This window comes from Amphibalanus amphitrite, unplaced genomic scaffold (assembly GCF_019059575.1).
Source record: "Amphibalanus amphitrite isolate SeventyFive unplaced genomic scaffold, NRLGWU_Aamphi_draft 000043F_arrow, whole genome shotgun sequence".
Lineage (NCBI taxonomy): Eukaryota > Metazoa > Arthropoda > Thecostraca > Balanomorpha > Balanidae > Amphibalanus > Amphibalanus amphitrite.
Window position 1 is genome coordinate 811,794 of NW_024881539.1, and position 18,995 is coordinate 830,788.

The 18,995-nt window shown below is 46.3% G+C and overlaps 1 protein-coding gene and 1 long non-coding RNA gene across 2 annotated transcripts; one reads left to right on the forward strand and one right to left on the reverse strand.

Moving 5' to 3' along the window:
• Positions 1–584: 584 nt before the first annotated feature.
• LOC122377333 lies at positions 585–1,558 on the reverse strand. Its single transcript, XR_006255846.1, has 2 exons — positions 1,060–1,558; positions 585–868 (listed from the first exon to the last, which is right to left on the reverse strand). It is a non-coding gene; the product is annotated as an uncharacterized LOC122377333 (long non-coding RNA).
• A 7,745-nt stretch (positions 1,559–9,303) lies between these two features.
• LOC122377339 (electron transfer flavoprotein subunit alpha, mitochondrial-like) lies at positions 9,304–18,370 on the forward strand. The gene is made up of 8 exons (XM_043357276.1): positions 9,304–9,435; positions 11,416–11,565; positions 11,811–11,952; positions 12,357–12,479; positions 16,554–16,766; positions 17,044–17,195; positions 17,517–17,627; positions 17,951–18,370. Exons 1-8 carry the CDS (start codon positions 9,403–9,405, stop codon positions 18,014–18,016), a joined length of 990 nt encoding a protein of 329 aa, XP_043213211.1. The 5' UTR covers positions 9,304–9,402; the 3' UTR covers positions 18,017–18,370.
• The last annotated feature ends 625 nt before the right edge of the window (positions 18,371–18,995 follow it).

Here is an 18,995-nt window from a genome sequence, read left to right on the forward strand (position 1 = left end):
GGTCGTTCGATGACATGGCAAAGGGTGCGGGGATTTGCGCTAAATAATTTTCCTTGTAAAAGTAACAAACGTTTGTTGAAATGAGTTTACAGTGACACTGTAAACTTTTACAAGGACAAACACAAACAAACGTTTGTGTTTTCAACAAACGTTTGTTACTTTTACAAGGAAAATTATTTAGCGCAAATCCCCGCACCCTTTGCCATGTCATCGAACGACCCTACTGTTTGTCATGGTAGTTTTTCTTACAACCCACTCACATGTAGTTCGTTAGACTAGCTACCAAAGTTTGCTTTGTCATTGTTGTGTGAACGACTGTGTTCCTAGTTATAATCATGCGGCTACCAGGTAAAGACCTGCGCATGTTTGCATTTAACAGGGCTGAGCCGTGTACTTGTTAAGTCAAATCAATGCAAATCTTAGTTAGCATAGTAATGTCTACGTGCAGCAAACCTGTACTTGTAAGCAATCTACTAGTCTCAGGTTTGTAACGTTTTACAAAGACCTCCCTTTATTCGTCAGTTTTCTCCACAAATCGCAGGTCGCCGCTCTGCAGTCTCATTATTACAGCAAAACAGCATTACTGAAAGTAGGTCATGTATTTAAAATGGTACATACACATTACACACACAATGGTGATAACACTCATGACCCAAGGGGCAAGGGCAATAACGCATGCGAAAAAGCAATGAGCGTCATCACTTACCGAGTACACTGTACCCATTCAAATCTAAGGGGCATTCAAATTCATAAGCCCCTTGGAATTCAGGTGCTTTTTCATTTTTAGAATTCTTGAGTTTCTGCAGTTTGCTGTCTTCAGTGTAGCGACCCTTGCTTGCAAGCTGGAGCTTTCGCTCCTGATGAAAGCCTGAAAGAAAGCATCGCTATATTATAGCATATGCAGAACAATATGGCCTGGAGCAGAACACATTGTGCTTGCTTCCACACATCACGCACTTATTTAGCAAATTTCTCTGATTCAATCTGCATTACTATCAGTTGAAAGACATACATTTCATTAAAAAATGACAAAAACGACCGAACACTGTTATCACCTACCATTTTCACGGAAGTGCGCAGGAGGCCACATCACTGCACGGCGGTTGGCGCGCAACTGAAACTTTCAAAATGAAACGGCCGGAAACGTTTTTGGCGCCACCTATATAACAAGTAACAGCTTTGTATATGTTACTACTAACACGTCTAACTAGCGTAACTAAGTCCGTGTTGCAAAGGTGTAGCTGATACCTTTGACAAGGACATAGATTACATAAGTATGTATCAGTATTGTTGCAATGGTGTAGCTGGTTCTTTCGACAAGGATATAAATTACAAATCATAAGCAAATCTATGTTCCATATTACGAATAAGACCCTGGTAGTTTTCACAATAGCCTCCATAATCCTCGTCAATTTTATGAATGGTCGACTGGGTGCTGGGGCTGATACTAATATTTGCCCTGTTGATTCAACCAACTATGACAAGATATTCGTCGTTCGACATAACCTTTATTAGTATTTTTGACAAACGCTCGTCGTTGTACGACAACCCCTTGTCAAAATGAGTTTACAGTGTATCACGCTCGTCGTTGTACGACAACCCCTTGTCAAAATGAGTTTACAGTGTAACGTAAACTCATTTTGACAAGGGGTTGTCGTACAACGACGAGCGTTTGTCAAAAATACTAATAAAGGTTATGTCGAACGACGAATATCTTGTCATAGTTGGTTGAATCAACAGGGCAAATATAAGTATCAGCCCCAGCACCTAGTCGACCATTCATAAAATTGACGAGGATTACGGAGGTTATTGTGAAAACTACCAGGGTCTTATTCGTAATATGGAACATAGATTTGCTTATGATTTGTTATTTATATCCTTGTCGAAAGAACCAGCTACACCATTGCAACAATACTGATACATACTTATGTAATCTATGTCCTTGTCGCAGGTATCAGCCACACCTTTGCAACACGGACTTAGTTACGCTAGTTAGACGTGTTAGTAGTAACATACACAAAGCTGTTACTTGTTATATAGGTGGCGCCAAAAGCGTTTCCGGCCGTTTCATTTTGAAAGTTTCAGTCAAGTTTCAGTTGCGCGCCAACCGCCGTGCAGTGATGTGGCCTCCTGCGCACTTGCGTGAAAATGGTAGGTGATAACAGTGTTCGGTCATTTTTGTCATTTTTTAATGAAATGTATGTCTTTCAACTGATTGAATCAAAAAAATTTGCTGAATAAGTGCGTGATATATATGGAAGTAAGCACAATGTGTTCTGCTCCAGGCCATATTGTTCTGCATATGCTATAATATAGCGATGCTTTCTTTCAGGCTTTCATCAGGAGCGTCTGGAAAGCTCCAGATTGCAAGCAAGGGTCGCTACACTGAAGACAGCAAACTGCAGAATCTCAAGAAGTCTAAAAATGAAAAAGCACCTGAATTCCAAGGGGCTAATGAATTTGAATGCCCCTTAGATTCGAATGGGTTTGCCCCTTAAAATTCGTGTTCCGCAGACTTAAAAATAACATATTTCCGAATCAAGGCACTCCTCGATGTTGCGAATCCCCAAGCCAGTTATTGCGAGGCAGGGAACCAAGTTGATTATCTTAACTCAAACCTAATGCATGTAAACGTGTGATTCTACGGTGTACTCGTAAGTGATGACGCTCATTGCCTTTTTGCATGCGTTATTGCCCTTGCCCCTTGGGTCATCAGTGTCATCACTATTGTGTATGTAATGTGTATGTACCATTTTAAATACATGACCTACTTTCAGTAATGCTGTTTTGCTGTAATAATGAGACTGCAGAGCGGCGACCTGCGATTTGTGGAGAAAACTGACGAATACAAGGGAGGTCTTTGTAAAACGTTACAAGCCTGAGACTAGTAGATTGCTTACAAGTACAGGTTTGCTGCACGTAGACATTACTATGCTAAATAAGATTTGCATTGATTTGACTTAACAAGTACACGGCTCAGCCCTGTTAAATGCAAACATGCGCAGGTCTTTACCTAGTAGCCGCATGATTATAACTAGGAACACAGTCGTTCACACAACAATGACAAAGCAAACTTTGGTAGCTAGTCTAACGAACTACATGTGAGTGGGTTGTAAGAACAACTACCATGACAAACAATAGGGTCGTTCGATGACATGGCAAAGGGTGCGGGGATTTGCGCTAAATAATTTTCCTTGTAAAAGTAACAAACGTTTGTTGAAATGAGTTTACAGTGATAATCATATACACTGTAAACTCATTTTGACAAGGGGTTGTCGTACAACGACGAGCGTTTGTCAAAAATACTAATAAAAGTTATGTCGAACGACGAATATCTTGTCATAGTTGGTTGAATCAACAGGGCAAATATTAGTATCAGCCCCAGCACCTAGTCGACCATTCATAAAATTAACGAGGATTATGGAGGCTATTGTGAAAACTACCAGGGTCTTATTCGTAATATGGAACATAGATTTTGTATTGTATTGTATTGAACAATCATGAGCGATCCACATTCTAAAAGTGCGTGGCGATTACTGCTCAGAATCCGTATCCGCGGTTACTAATCTAAACATTCACAGCATTCACACATTCACTCACGTCAAAGCACGGACTGAGACACTTTCGTAGTGCCACAGGTACAACTCACCCACCCACCAACCCGTTGGTCAGCGACGATCAGTTGATGCCCCGTCCACTATCGCGGCTTTAACAGATCGGGCAAAGGGGGCGGGAGACAGCTGCGACAGCTGAGTTGGGAGACTGTTGAGTAGAGCAGCGGCTCGATAGCCGAACCGCCGCCTACCCGTTTCCAGCCGTGGTCGCGGAAGGTGAAAGAGGTGGTCTTGCCTGGAGTGTCTCTCCCGGACAGCGCTGTTTGTGACGAACATGGTTGCCAATTCCTCGGGTTCGCCGCGCTGAATGGCTTTGTGGGCGATAACAAGGGTTTGGTAATCAGCCATATGACGCGGGGACAGCCACCCGAGCTTTTTTCGCAGGTCAGAGACATGGGCAAATTTACGGCGACCGAAAATGACTCTAGCAGCGAAGTTCAAAATTTTTTGGAGACGATCGAAATTTTTTTGGGACCCATTGCCATAAACTGAGAGGCAGTACTGGATGCGTGAGATAACGAGTGCTGTCACGAGCGTTCTAATGATGCCATCCGGGAGACTGTGGCGCGCATGGGAGAGACCGATCAACAGTCCCGTACACCGGCGACTGAGTTCGGAGACGTGAGCGTCCCAGGATAGAGTACTGTCAAAAGTGACGCCCAGGTTCCCCACCTGCGCGCACGGCTGCAACGCTGCGTCACGGAACGATACCCTGAAATCTGGCAATTTGCGTAAATTTTGACGACTGCCGAAGACAATGAGCTGTGTTTTACTGGCGTTGACCTTCAGGGCGTTAGCGCAGAACCATTCGTTGAGTGACGCGAGCGAAACCTCCATGCGCGAGATGAGAACTCCAAGGTCCCTGGCAGGACCGCTAACCAATACTTGGGTGTCGTCGGCATATTGAAAGACTACTGCATCACCCGCGTACAGCGATAGGTTGTTAGAGAAGATGGTGAAAAGTAACGGACCTAACGCAGAGCCCTGGAAGACACCCATGGTATTAGGAAGAGGCCGAGACAGCACTCTACTTCCGGACCCATTTTTCAACGACACGCTCTGGGTGTGTCCATGAAGATAGGCGGCGAACCAGGAAATTTCGATACCGTGCAGCATAAGTTTTTGCATCAGAAGCTCGTGGTCTATCACGTCAAAACATTTACTAAGGTCGAGAAGGCATAGCATTGAGATCTCCCCCCTGTCGGTGGCGGCCAGGATGCGTTCAGTGACGGACAACAACGCGGTTTCAGTAGAGTGCCGGGGGCGGAAGCCGTGCTGTGAGGATGCCAGCAGGTGATTGTGAGAGAGGTAGATGTAGAGCTGCTGATGGACAATGCGCTCAACCACTTTCATGATTACAGGAACCAGGGAAATGGGCCGGAAGTTTGCGGGGTCTGAAGGATTGCCGGATTTGAACAGAGGGTGAACTATGGAATGTTTCCATGAATCGGGGATGTCGGATTGAATTAAGCAGGTATTGATAATATGCAGGATGACGCCACCAATAGCTCGGAATCCGGCTTTCAGCATGCGAACGCAGACACTGTCGGTACCGCAAGCACCCGAGCTACGCATACTGAAAATCGTCCGCTCAAGCTCGGCAAGTGTGATTTCTCGAAGTTGAAAACTGCATGCGCCAACACGGGTAAGACGTACATTCAAATCGGTAGGTGCGTTTTGGGCTCGGATCTCGGCAGCGACACGAGGACCGACGGATACAAAGAAAGAATTTAAGTCATTGGCAGATAGGTCAGGCTGAACATCAGGACCATCCTTCTTACCGGCAACCACCGACCTGATACATTGCCAAACTTTGTTGGGGCCCCGTTCCCCGATTTCCCTCTGTAGTTCCACCCGCCGGTCGCGACGCAAAGCCGCCCGGACAGAGCGGTTAAGGGTTTTGTACTCGCTCGAGTTGCGGCCTAAATGGCGGAGCGCAGCGCGACGTTGGGACATGAGATCTCGAGTGGCGACGGAGACGGGAGGAGCAGTCGGGTTACGGATAGACACACGCTTAATTGGGGCATGGGCATCGAAAACAGGTACGAAGAAAGACAAGAAAGCATCCCACTTATCACTGACGATTGACGGATTTGCTTATGATTTGTAATTTATATCCTTGTCGAAAGAACCAGCTACACCATTGCAACAATACTGATACATAGTTATGTAATCTATGTCCTTGTCAAAGGTACCAGCTACACCTTTGCAACACGGACTTATGTTACGCTAGTTAGACGTGTTAGTAGTAACATATACAAAGCTGTTACTTGTTATATAGGTGGCGCCAAAAACGTTTCCGGCCGTTTCAATTTGAAAGTTTCAGTTGCGCACCAACCACCGTGCAGTGATGTGGCCTCCTGCGCACTTCCGTGAAAATGGTAGGTGATAACAGTGTTCGGTCGTTTTTGTCATTTTTTAATGAAATGTATGACTTTCAACTGATAGTAATGCAGATTGAATCAGAGAAATTTGCTAAATAAGTGTGTGATGTATGGAAGCAAGCACAATGTGTTCTGCTCCAGGCCATATTGTTCTGCATATGCTATAGGTAATATAGCGATGCTTTCTTTCAGGCTTTCATCAGGAGCGAAAGCTCCAGCTTGCAAGCAAGGGTCGCTACACTGAAGACAGCAAACTGCAGAAACTCAAGAATTCTAAAAATGAAAAAGCACCTGAATTCCAAGGGGCTAATGAATTTGAATGCCCTTTAGATTTGAATGGGTTCGCCCCTTAAAATTCGCGTTCCGCAGACTTAGAAATAACATATTTCCGAATCAAGGCATTCCTCGATGTTGCGAGTCCCCAAAACCAGTTATTGCGAGGCAGGGAAGCCAAGCTGACTATCAACTCAAACCTACATGTAAACGTGTGATTCTACAGTGTACTCGATAAGTGATGACACTCATTGCCTTTTCGCATGCGTTATTGCCCTTGCCCCTTGGGTCATGAGTGTCATCACCATTGTGTGTGTAATGTGTATGTATCATTTTAAATACATGACCTACTTTCAGTAATGCTGTTTTGCTGTAACAATGAGACTGCAGAGCGGCGACCTGCGATTTGTGGAGAAAGCTGACGAATACAAGGGAGGTCTTTGTAAAACGTTACAAACCTGAGACTAGTAGATTGCTTACAAGTACAGGTTTGCTGCACGTAGACATTACTATGCTAACTAAGATTTGCATTGATTTGACTTAACAAGTACACGGCTCAGCCCTGTTAAATGCAAACATGCGCAGGTCTTTACCTAGTAGCCACATAATTATAACTAGGAAAACAGTCGTTCACACAACAATGGCAAAGCAAACTTTGGTAGCTAGTCTAACGAACTACATATGAGAGGGTTGTAAGAAAAACTACCATGACAAACAATAGGCTCGTTCGATGACATGGCAAAGGGTGCGGGGATTTGCGCTAAATAATTTTCCTTGTAAAAGTAACAAACGTTTGTTGAAATGAGTTTACAGTGGGCCGCAAAGACGCCTGGCAAAATATCAGACTTATCAGATCAAAACCTTTTGAGTTATATTGCATTTGCATTACATTTTTAACTTCGGTTTGTAACGGTAAGTTTGATCATTGATGGCCGGCAAGAACTCAAGAACGGGTCAAGCAACCAACAAACGGAAAACAACATGCTAGCTTGCGATGAATCAAAAATTAATATTACCTACTTTTTGAAAATTCCAAAGAAAAATTTTCATTGTTGGAAAAAACCTTAATCTTTTTTTATTTGCCTCTAATGACTTTTGGGACCAAAATTTTTTCACATGTTTATTTTTTCAAAATAAAGTTCATGTCATTGCAAATCGACATGCAAAAAATTAGAAAGGTGTCCTTTCTATAAATTCCTCATTTTCCCGCAAACAAAAAGGGTTTCGGAAGGGTTGATACGACCCCAGCACGCCATTTCGCTTCTAATAGAGCTAGAGCCTCGCGGAAAAAAAAACGAGCGTGTGTGCCCTTACAAGTTGCAGCAATTGGTACCCGATTTTAAGGTCTCAGAATAACCGGTACCTAGCGTCTGAGGTCCGGTCAAGTGACTGAAGTTACGGGTTCGGTTTTTAGTAAATAACTTCGCAAAAAATGGCCGCAGAGCCGCGATTTTGGCATCATTGTGTTCGCCTAGGTCAGGTGCGTCGAATGGTATACTTTTTGTTAGGGTGAGGTCAACTTAAGTAGTTGACCTCGGGTCAAGGTCAGGTCAGAGCCCCTTAGGTCACGAAGCTGGGCAAAGGGTATCATATGGCATACAGTGACGTACCCAAGGGGGGGGGGCACGGGGGCCATGGCCCCCTCCTGAGCGCCGAAGGCGCTCAGGGGGCCCCTCAGGCCCCGGTATATTTTTCAAACACTGGATAAAACGTCTTTTACTAGGAAGAAAAAATGATATCAAAGTTTCATTTATGTGCCCCTGGTTACCCGAGGGGCCCCTGATGACCCGATGGGCCCCTGCAGTCATCCGAGGGCCCCCGTTTTCCTGGCCCCTGGTCGCCTAGGGGGCCCCTGGTAGCCGGGGCCTGGTCGCATGGGGGCCCTGATTGCCTGGGGTCCCTAGTCGCCTAGGGGGCCCTGGTAGCCGGGGGGCCTGGTCGCATGGGGGCCTCTGGTCGTATGGGGCCCCTGATCGCCTTGGGCCCCTAGTCGCCAAGGGGGCCCCTGGTAGCGGGGGCCTGGTCGCATGGGGCCCCTGGTTGCCTGGGACCCCTGAGGGCCCTGGTTGCCTGGGCGGCCTGGGGGCCCCCAGGTGACCTAAGGGCCCCTTCGGAAGCAGGTGGCCCCCTCCTGGGCGAAATCCTGGGTACGCATGCCTGATGGCATATCATATCTGTCAAAAACATCATATCTGATATGCTCAGATATGATGACATGGAGGCATATCTGTCAAAAACAACGCTATAGCCTACGGTGGTGAAGGCCGATATTTTTGCTTTTAGAGACAGTACCTTATCGCCTGAGAACAGCTTACATGTAAATCTAATCGGAAATATTTGTAATATCCTTCAGCAATAGGTCAATGAAAACCAACCTACAACCAGTCTCGGGAGACTCGTACCTACCTAAATGTCATGATGTCTTTGTTTGTTTGTTTTGTTGGGTTAGGCCCTTTCGGTCCAATGAGACCATTTCAGAGCCGGGAGGATGATAGGATATAGGGGGAGACATTGGTCTGGGCAGGCACCCTAAAGAGTCGCCGGGGCTGAGCCCGTCCAGAGGACAGGCCACCCAGCCCCAAGGCACTCACTGCACCCGGCTACGGGGTGCGCTCCCTCGGGAGCAGCGGTGCCGCTCCAAGGGAGCAGCCCGCATGAGATAAAGTTGCCTGTCCAGCCCGGAGTGGGGTTGCGGCGTGGAGGAGAAGGATTTCAGTATCCTGCGGATAGAAGCACGGAACAGGTGTCATGATGTCAGGATTGACTTGCCTTTATATCCACAGTAACTATCGGCTAATCTTGTAACTAGCGCGTTCATTGCATATGTCATTTCGTAGCCGTCCTAGTTGACTATATCGGGCGGTAAAAAGAAAAAAAGTGCAATTATGTTTTTCCTTATCTTATGCGCTGATAAACAGTGTTCGGTCAATACTGGGACACCCTGTATTCCTGCTGTTCGTTCTTATGACGTCATTTTATTCGTTCTGGCTTCGTGTTATGTAAAGGTGTAGTTGATTTCAAAAACCTTGGTGCGTATTTTTCTTTTGAGCCTCGGTCGTCTCGTTTTGTGTTTTGCGCTGTCGAGATATAGTGCATTTCTCGCTCATATTTCTTTACCATTTTATCTTAAAATGTTTTCATTGCGTACCAGTCGCCTTATTCAGGTAAGCATTGTATTATGCTGTAAATTGATCCATATCTTTTCTCTGGACAAAGTCCTAGCTTCGTGACTGTCGACGCTTGGTTGGGGATTGATTACATAAGTCATGAAAGGCTAAAGAAAGTGGTATTGCTGTAGTGTTTTCATCAATATCTGCACTCGCAATATTTGTTTATGATTTGCATTATCATTATGTATTTCACAAGTAACTTCCAAAGTTTTTCCTGCCTTGCACCTTTGATTTGTGAATATGTGTTAAATAAATACATACCCTGCATTTTTATAAATATGTCATTTAAGTACATGTGGCCATGCTTTATGAGCTAACACACAAATAAAATTCAGATTCTGGGAAGAGCTGTTGCTCAGATTTTAAAGTTATTATTTCTTTACCTTACCTTTTGCTCATAACTAAACTAAGCCAAAAACAAATCCAAAACAATTTCCGGTGCTGGACCTTCTTCAGTGGAATGACAAAAACACGAAAGAGTGACACATTTTAAATCATGATAAGTAAGTACGCACTCGCTGGCACTCGCACTCGCACCGTCCAAAAATATATTTCAAATATAAAATATATTTCCAGCACTGAAAATATATTTTGGATTTGTTTTTGGCTTACTTTAGTTATGAGCAAAAGGTTACTATTCCATCTGATTTCTATTATAATCATAATCTTGCTCAAAAAAACGTTTCACACCATTCAATTATTATTTCTGTTTAAGTGTCAATGTTATGTTACGTAATTGTCAATACACTATGTAAAATGAGGTGACTCTTAACATAGGTATTTAAAGGTTTTTGAGCTGAGACTTTTAAGTGGTTGGTGATATTTAGCTGAAATTCTAACCAAATCATGTTTCAGTACAGGGGTACATATGTGCCTCCTCCTAGTTTCTTTCCTATAATGATAACATATTTTGAACATGAGATATAAACAAAGATCTGAGCCTGATTGATAAAAGTAACCCTGGGTGGGGTTTCTTTCAAAAGTGTTGATTTTTTCTATAAAAATTGCACCTAGGAATCCTTATAGCACTCCTAATATCCATATTCAAAGTTGTATGGGAATATATTCACAATATCCTACTTAAAGAATGCAGCACATACAGTGTGATACATGCTCCCCTTGCATGGGCTTAACATGGGTTGTTGAAGAATGATCACTTTCAAGTAAGCTGATTTTCAAAAATTGTTTTGATTACCACAAGAGGTTCATATAATACCCGAGTCCTGAGGGATAATGACAGACTTATTTGAAGGCTGTCCAAAGAATAATAAAGGCAAGAAAGGATTTTTAAATTGTGTCTGCTAAAATTCTGGTCATTGATGAGAGGCAACAAGCAGTGTTAGTTTGAGCAAAATAATTCCCTTAATACCTACAACAAATCTGGTTCTGGTAGTTGCGTGAGCACATTTCTCTGACATCTGGAAATACATGCCAGTTATTTGTCAAAACTAAGATTACTGCCAAGTGCTAACCACAGTCAGAAATAGGGTCAATTTTGTCCCATGGGGCAGCCATCTTGAATCAAAGCTACCTTTTTTTGACAGGCTTTTGAAAATTTTCACTTAAATTCTAATTTCCCAAATTAAAAAAAAGGAATACATATGACCGGGTTATGGGAGCCCAACCACATTACCACTGTGCCAAAGGCCCAAAATCCTGCAGTAAATCTCAAAAGTTGACCTCCAAATTGTATATTTCACCTCAATACTGTATCAAATTGAATAATTATTTTTAATTACATCATCATTGGACTTGTCCTACAGACTGGTGAACTATGCCAGCTCCAGAGCACTGTGCTATGCTCAGAATGATATCATTATCTCATATCCACAGACTGGCGCACTGCACTGACTCCAAAGCAGTGACTGGCATCGTCAGAGTGATAACATTATTTCCTCCCCTCAGACTGGCGTGCTCCGCCGATTCCAGAGCTCAGATATCCATAGGGTGATAATGTTATCTCTGCTTTTCCAGACTGGCGTGCTCCGCCGATTCCAGAGCACCCTGGTGGTGGCCGAACATGCCGACAGCAAGCTGAGCGCGGCCACGCTGAGTGCCGTCACAGCAGCCAAACAGGTCGGCCATGAGATCACCTGCATCGTGGCTGGAGCCGACTGCAAACAGGTGCGCTGCCCGCTGACTTTTCGGTCCTGTGACGTAATATGTGTAGAATGTGACGTCATGGTGGACTGGGGCAGGTGGTGAGGAGAATGATTGGGAGGAAGCCATGTTAGCTGTAGCGTGGTGGAGCACGTTTTAGGGTGCCAGATGATTTTGTTGGAGGATAAATGTATCGTAATAGTTTTGAGCGATAATCCACAATCAGTATCACACTCGCCCACGTGAAACCTTTGCCCCCGTTTCCTCAGGTGGCCGCCGAGCTCTCCAAGGTGGGCGGCGTCTCCAAGCTGCTGGTGGCCGAGGACGCGGCGCTCGAGGGACTGCTTCCTGAGAGGGTGGCGCCCGTCCTGCTGGCTGCTCACAAACAGTTCAACTTCTCTCACATCATCGGTGAGGCTTTCACATCACTGGTGAAGAGGCAACAAGTCGTGTCGTGCGAACTGGTTGAAGTTAGCATGCACTTTTTTCCTCTAGCGTGTCTGCTTGATTGTGCTTGGTGGTAGCACCGTCTCGCCGGGTGCTCTTAGGAATGGTGATGCTGAGACTGGCCGGTCAATGTAATCGGACCCCATATCTTTTATGAACCAGCTCCTGCACCACTCATTAGTCGGTATGATCCGACCCTGTCTGCATATTAGATCGAGGGTACTTGCCCTTGCCACTGTTGATCAGACGGTGCAATTAAGCCATGCGTCTACGTATTCATCCCCCTTCTGGCTTCTCTTATCACTACCCGACGGGGACTCGACCAGTCCCCCTCTCACCGAGTCTGACCGCACCTCTCCTTCCCACAGCCGGTGCCACCGCCTTCGGCAAGTCCGTGCTGCCGCGCGTGGCCGCCAAGCTGGACGTGTCGCCCATCTCGGACATCACCGGCATTCAGGCGCCCGACACCTTCGTGCGCACTATCTACGCCGGTGAGTGTTACCTGTGCTGTGACAGGGAGATGGTGGTAGTGACAGTTATGTGTGCTGTTATATAAGCCGGTGGTAAGCAGCGCCACCTTGTGACCAGGGGCTTGACGTTCATCGTGTTATATAAGGCCTGACTTGAGTTGTTTTCACTGGTTGCTACTAGCTGGCGCTGTCATACACTGCTTTGCTCTGTTTGTGATGTGGGATATCGAATGCTGGTTTTGTGTCACGTTTTGTTGATATCTGAGCCTTTTATACCTAATCCTAGTGAGTTTTTTTTTGTTATTTTCTTGTGTTAAGTCGTGTTTCCAGTCTCGTATGCCTTTTTAACCCATTTATGCCCAGGAATATTGACCATCATGAAAATCGATGAAATCAAGATATGTTACGCTTCTACCAGGGTCTTGCATGGAATCGAAAATAATTTTTGCCGGCAGCAAAAGTTTTTCGAGAAAAACGTAAAAAACGTGCGTTGCGAAATCGCAACGAAGGGCACACCGGGCGCCATCAGCGTTGCGAAAACGCAACGACGGGCACATCAGACGGACATAAAGTACACTAAACCGCCGTACAGGGTGTCCGGAAAGTTCTGGCGCTTTTCAATATTTTCTCAAACAAACGCCATTGGTTCATAGATACTCATCAATGGATCAAAACAATTACAAGGGACACCAAGCCACATGCTTCTGCTAAGTGCCTATTCATTGTAACCATCGTCGGCGCCGACGACGGCCTCGACGTAGGGGAGGAAGCGCCTGCGGGTTTTGACGATGTGGGGCATTTCCAGGTCCTCCCATGCCGTCATGATGCGATTCTTCAGCGACTCCAGGTTGGTGTGATAAATGGCCTAGATCCTGTTCTACAAAACGCGTAGCACGCCTTAGTCGAGCGGGTCAGGTTAGGAGAATAAGGCGGCCTAATCTTATTTTGCCACGGTGATCTGGCCCGGCAAGCTCCTCTGTCAGTTTAGCTTGAACGGCAGCGGCGTTGTTAGAGGGTGCTCTGTCAGCTCTGTGCTGTTGAAATGCGAAGTGACCCTTAGGGCAAGTCGTCTTGTCCCTCGGTTTGATGTGGCTGTCCAGGAACCCCTCGCGGACCAGCCTGTTATTCATTTATTCGACATTGACGAAGATGATGGGACATTTTTGTCCATCAGACCCCCGCACTTTCTTCGATTGCCGCGCTGAAATGCTGCTCCGTTCTCGGCAGTTTTGACGAACCGCGGTCGTACCGGCCTGAGGATATTTTCTAAGGAATTCCCGAGTCGGAATAAACCTTTACCTGCTAAACCATTCATCGAAAAACGCCGCATCGCGCTGAAACTCGCGCCTCGTTCAAGTCGCACCCGGCGGCCGCGCGCAGGCATTCAGCGACAAGGCGCATCTTTGTCCATTTACCCATCACTAAACACGATTCCAGGGTCATATTTACACGACCCCTAGCTGAGCGGTCAACGAGAGGTCATGTCTGTGGTGATTGGCTGAATGTCCAATAATCACAGCGCGCGTTAGACGGCGTCCAAAAGAAGCGCCAGGACTTTTCGGACACCCTGTATATGCTAGTTTGTTTTAACATATAATTCACCAACTGTTGACAAATATTGCTGGAGAATGCGGAACCCACATCCCTCATGCTTTATTACCCGCCTAAGAGCCTGAATGAAGGAGCATAACTTAAGGGTTCGCGATCGGGGAGATGGCAACAATCGGTCATTATCAACAACAATTGTCCATTGTCCATTTAAAGTACCTAGTGGTTGGCACGTACCCTGGGCGGTGCTTTCTTTTTGGAAGCTAGACAGAGCCATTAGCCCATTACCCTCTCATATGAGAACCCCAAACAGAAAACAATTTAACCGAGGATTGAGAGTAAACCTGTGCCTCGCCTAAGCGCCTATCCGCAATACCATTGTTAACCACCCTCCTAGGAGTAAAGTTAAATTCAAATGCAGGGTAGTCATGCCTACTCGTAGCAAAAAAAAAAATGAGCCTATCCGGCTTTCACAAATTACCCGCGTAAGGCGTAGCGCGTCATAACAACTCGGCTTAAAGTGTCTCCCAGGACCCATTTTATCACTTTTACACCTAATACAAAATTGTCATTGTCCCACTCTCAGCGACCTTCACTTGTAACCTCTCTCTCGAGACAATGCCAGGGCAGACCAGTGATTCGACGCAGTGGCACACTTTCCAAGTGTTCGGTTAATCCGTCCTTTCCATCTTCAGGATAGTAGAATCCTTCTCCTCCATGCCTCAACCCCTGTTTCGAGCTGAGGCCTCTTGCACCAAAATCCTCATGCACCAATGCTTGGATTATTTTGCATCGTATACCCAGTCCAAGTCTCAAATGTAACAATTTGCGTGCAAAATTTAGCAAGCACATGTAGGATTATGTATTGGGCTATTTCAAACAAATTTAACACCGTTAGATTAGCTTATTCGGAAACCGGTTTTTCGATTTTACCTAGCTAGGTAGTTTGGTGCAAGAGGACTCTGGACGGGAAACTGTATCGCATTCGAGCAGCTCTCATAGGAGCACAGGTCTGTAGCCGGATGCAGTAAGTGCTTGGGAAGGGGGGTGGGGCTGGTTCATGGGTGGCCTGGATGGATGGGCTCAGCCTCGACGATTCACCATGCCCGCTCAGACCAATGTTTTCCCTAATTCCAATAATGCTTCTAGCTCTAAAATGGTCTGATTAGACAGGCCTACCCTCAGTAAACAAACAAGCAATACCACCCTTATCAATCCGTCCAAACCATGAATTCTAAAAATAAACTATTATTTTCCCAGACGCCCTCATCACCCCTGCCGAAGGGGTCTGTTGCCCCCCCCCCCCCCCCCGAGGGGGCATATCCCACATTTGCCGACTCTGGGAGTTATCTTTTCTAACGTAAGGGTCAGCGGATTGTATCCAGAGAAATGACAATGCCTATCTGTCGTCTGATACCAGACTACGTCCCCATTATTTAGTACATAGTAGATCCAATTTTCAAAGTACCTCGCTATCTCTCAGCTCCGTTAGCATCGCCGACCGTTTGATGCAGGTCCTTTTCCTACCATGCGATTTTCAGATGCTCGAAAACCCATTGCAGTTAGTGAACAGCCCGATAATCTGCGAGAGAAATAGAAATGAGTGTTTGATAGCTGTTTATGTGAGTTAATGTGAAACGTGTCGCAACATTCACGTGCAAATGCACCTTGCACTTTACATACCTACACGTCCCTCCTCACGACTACAAAACGAGAGAGAGAGAGAGAGAGAGAGAGAGAGAGAGAGAGAGAGAGAGAGAGAGAGAGAGAGAGAGAGAGAGAGAGAGAGAGAGAGAGAGAGAGAGAGAGAGAGAGGGGGGAGGGAGGGAGAGAGGGAGGGAAGGAGAGAGAGTTGGGGAAGCGTGGAAGAGAGGGAGGAAGATTGGGGAGAGAAGGAAAGAACCCACAGCGTACCACAAGTAAAGTCTATTTGATGTTCCTATACTTCCGCTGCACTGCCAATTTGCCCCTCGTTGCGTTTTCGCAACATCCCTGTCTTTCCGATGTGCCCAACGTTGCGTTACCGCAACACGACTGTAGTCGTATTTGAAAATAGTCACAAACCCTATTTGCAGCATAATTTGTTAATAAAATGCATATTCTAGCTATTGTAGGGACTCTGCAGAATATGTTCACACATTATTCATTACGATATAATTAATCACTTAACCTACTTATTTTGGTTTTCGTGACGTCATCACTGACGGGACCTTCGACTTCCCTCCGGGAGCTCTGGACGGTAAGTTACCGGCCGCACAGACTTGTAACTGCGTAGCATCATGCGCACAACCATGCTAAACGCGCTGAAACTTGTCTCATCGGCGAGACGCCATTACACACTTCTCAAAATTTGATCACGTCGACGCTTGCTTGTGTTGCGAAAACGCAACGAAGGGCGTAAATGGGTTAACGTGCGTGCATGCCAATATGTCGGAATATCAGCACAGTATTTTTCAAATGCGGATCCTTGGAGTCTACCAGCTGTCTTCTGCATACTCCACCAGTGTATTCTGCCCACGTCACCCACTCATTCCGTCCCTTTTTCAGGTAACGCCATCCAGACTCTGAAGGCCAAAGACGCCGTCAAGGTGTTGACTGTGCGCGGCACCAGTTTCGAGCCGGCTGAGGTATCCGGCGGCAGCGCGGCGCCCGAGCCGCTGACTGTCGATGTTGACAAGAATTCGTCAGAGTACATCGGCCAGGAGCTGAGCAAGAGCGACAGGCCCGAGCTCACCAGCGCCTCGAATGTGGTCAGCGGAGGTGAGTTTGGAGACAACAGGGTGAGCTGGGGCCAGTGGGATGAGTTAATATGGCCAGTGGAGGTGAATTACGGTTTGTCGGGTAAGCTAGAAATAGTGAAGTTGAGCTAGGGCCAGCTGGGTAAATTACTCAACTTGAACTCAAGTTGAACTTTAGCTAAATTCAGCTTGAGTTCAGCTTTGATTTGCATTTTCCGAAAAAGCTTATAACCAGGTGCTCAAATTTCATTATGTGTCTGTCATCAGTGGTCTAAGTAACATCCCGGCTCCCTCTGCAGGACGCGGCCTCAAGTCGGGCGACAACTTTGAGCTGCTGTACAAGCTGGCCGACAAGCTGAACGCAGCCGTGGGCGCCTCGCGCGCTGCCGTCGACGCCGGCTTTGTGTCCAACGACATGCAAGTCGGCCAGACTGGCAAGATCATCGCGCCGGTGAGTCGAGCGAGAATAGATGGATGGTGGGGTAGATGGCGGGGTGGTCAGAAGGTTGGATTTTAGCCGTTTGGTGGGAGAGTGGCCCGGTTGAGTGATGGCTGGGAGAAGAAGGTAGTCCGTTTGCTGGTAGCTCTCCAGCAATATGAGCTATGTAATCTTTTTTCATAGTTTCCTCTTTTTCATGCCGGCTCATGCTATAAATTGACTTATTCTAGGTAAGAAGCCTATGACAATGCGTGTGCTGTTCACTAACTGTGCTGATGTGTTTGGCTTGGTGGTTGTCTGTCTCATCCATTCCACCTACCTTCTCGACCACAGGACCTGTACGTTGCCGTCGGTATCTCTGGCGCCATCCAGCACCTGGCAGGAATGAAGGACTCCAAGACGATCGTGGCCATCAACAAGGACGCAGAGGCACCCATCTTCCAGGTCCGTAGCAGAGTTCAGCTGGAGTCTAGACGGTATTGAACTTGTTAGCACTGCAGCAGAGTAATGTCCCCATGGTCGATGTGTGCTCTTATTATTGGTGTTAGCGGAGTTTTCCGTCATTCGGAGGACATCCATGACTGATGTTTCTTCTACACTCTTAAACTTAAACCGGACGTGTCATCCCTGTACTTTCTATCAGATATTTTTAGTTGACGCTGTGTCTTCCACTGCCTGCCTTGCTTAATCGTACTGTAGGTGGCGTGCGTGTGCCCGCTGGCAGATCTGAGTCCGATTTCTGACCTTTCCTCCACTCACTGTTACAGGTGGCAGACCTGGGCCTGGTGGCAGACCTCTTCAAGGCAGTACCGGAGATGACCGAAAAGCTGTAAAATAACACACGCGAGGACTGGTTGGTATCGTATAACGATCGTCAGTGCGCCTAACGGGAGGGGAATCATGACCCGCGTACTCGCTTCCGTGTGACACTGTGCGGGACGGCCGAACAGCAGTGTGTTCGGTCGGACTACCGTGCGGTCCCTCGGTGAAAGTCGTGGGGAACGGCGCAGCCCCGGGGAAGGCTTGTGCCAGAGCAATGCAATAGGGCCGTCTAGTGTTGATACGGAGTTTTACAGAACGCGGGCTACTCATAAAGGCGGTAATTATATAAGAGTGGTGATATACCTCTGTAAAGTCTGTATGTTACGACTCTGGCCGTAGTGTAAATACATGTACAGGTCAGTGCCGAACTTTGGTTTGACTATAGGTATGGTAGTCGTGGAATGGGAGGGAGTCATAACCCGCGTATCCATTAAGTCCATTAACCATCTCATCCATTACGGCAATCATCAGAAGGCTGATCGCACTGCTATGCTGTATGTGTAATTTTCTTGCATGATTATTTGATCGGGGTCAAATTATTGTCGAGCTGATGCATGGTTCACGATGAAAAAGTGACTTTAAAACCATGTTCGATCGCCTGGCGGTTGAGATAGACATGTGGGGAAATAAGCCTGTCTGCCCCACTTCACTCAATCATTTATTTCAAAAAGACGCCTGGAAATTCCTAAACTTGTGAAACTTCAAAGCTTGAAGCAGTGGGATTCACTTTCATTGTCTCTAAGTCCGTACTTATCCAATGGGTCGCAGACCATCAGTGGTTGCTTATGCTTTGTTGTCTGAACGCTGGTGGCACCCGGCACCGGTGGCACTACTGTGCTCACTGCCGCCTGGCGTCATTAAAGTGAAACACCCGTTCGCCTATTGCCCGCTAGATATTTCGCTTAGGCTTGGGTTGTACCGAAACCTTCGCATTTTAGCACTTTTGTTTTCATAAAAAGTGTTGAACAAAGTCAGCCGACTGTTGAATAT

Excerpts from the sequence above, each read along its gene's own strand:
- LOC122377339 (XM_043357276.1), top strand. The coding sequence starts at position 9,403 with ATGTTTTCATTGCGTACCAGTCGCCTTATTCAG. Across the intron at positions 9,436-11,415 it reads GTACCAGTCGCCTTATTCAG|ACTGGCGTGCTCCGCCGATT; the intron begins GTAAGCATTGTA and ends CTGCTTTTCCAG. Across the intron at positions 17,196-17,516 it reads CTGGCAAGATCATCGCGCCG|GACCTGTACGTTGCCGTCGG; the intron begins GTGAGTCGAGCG and ends TCTCGACCACAG.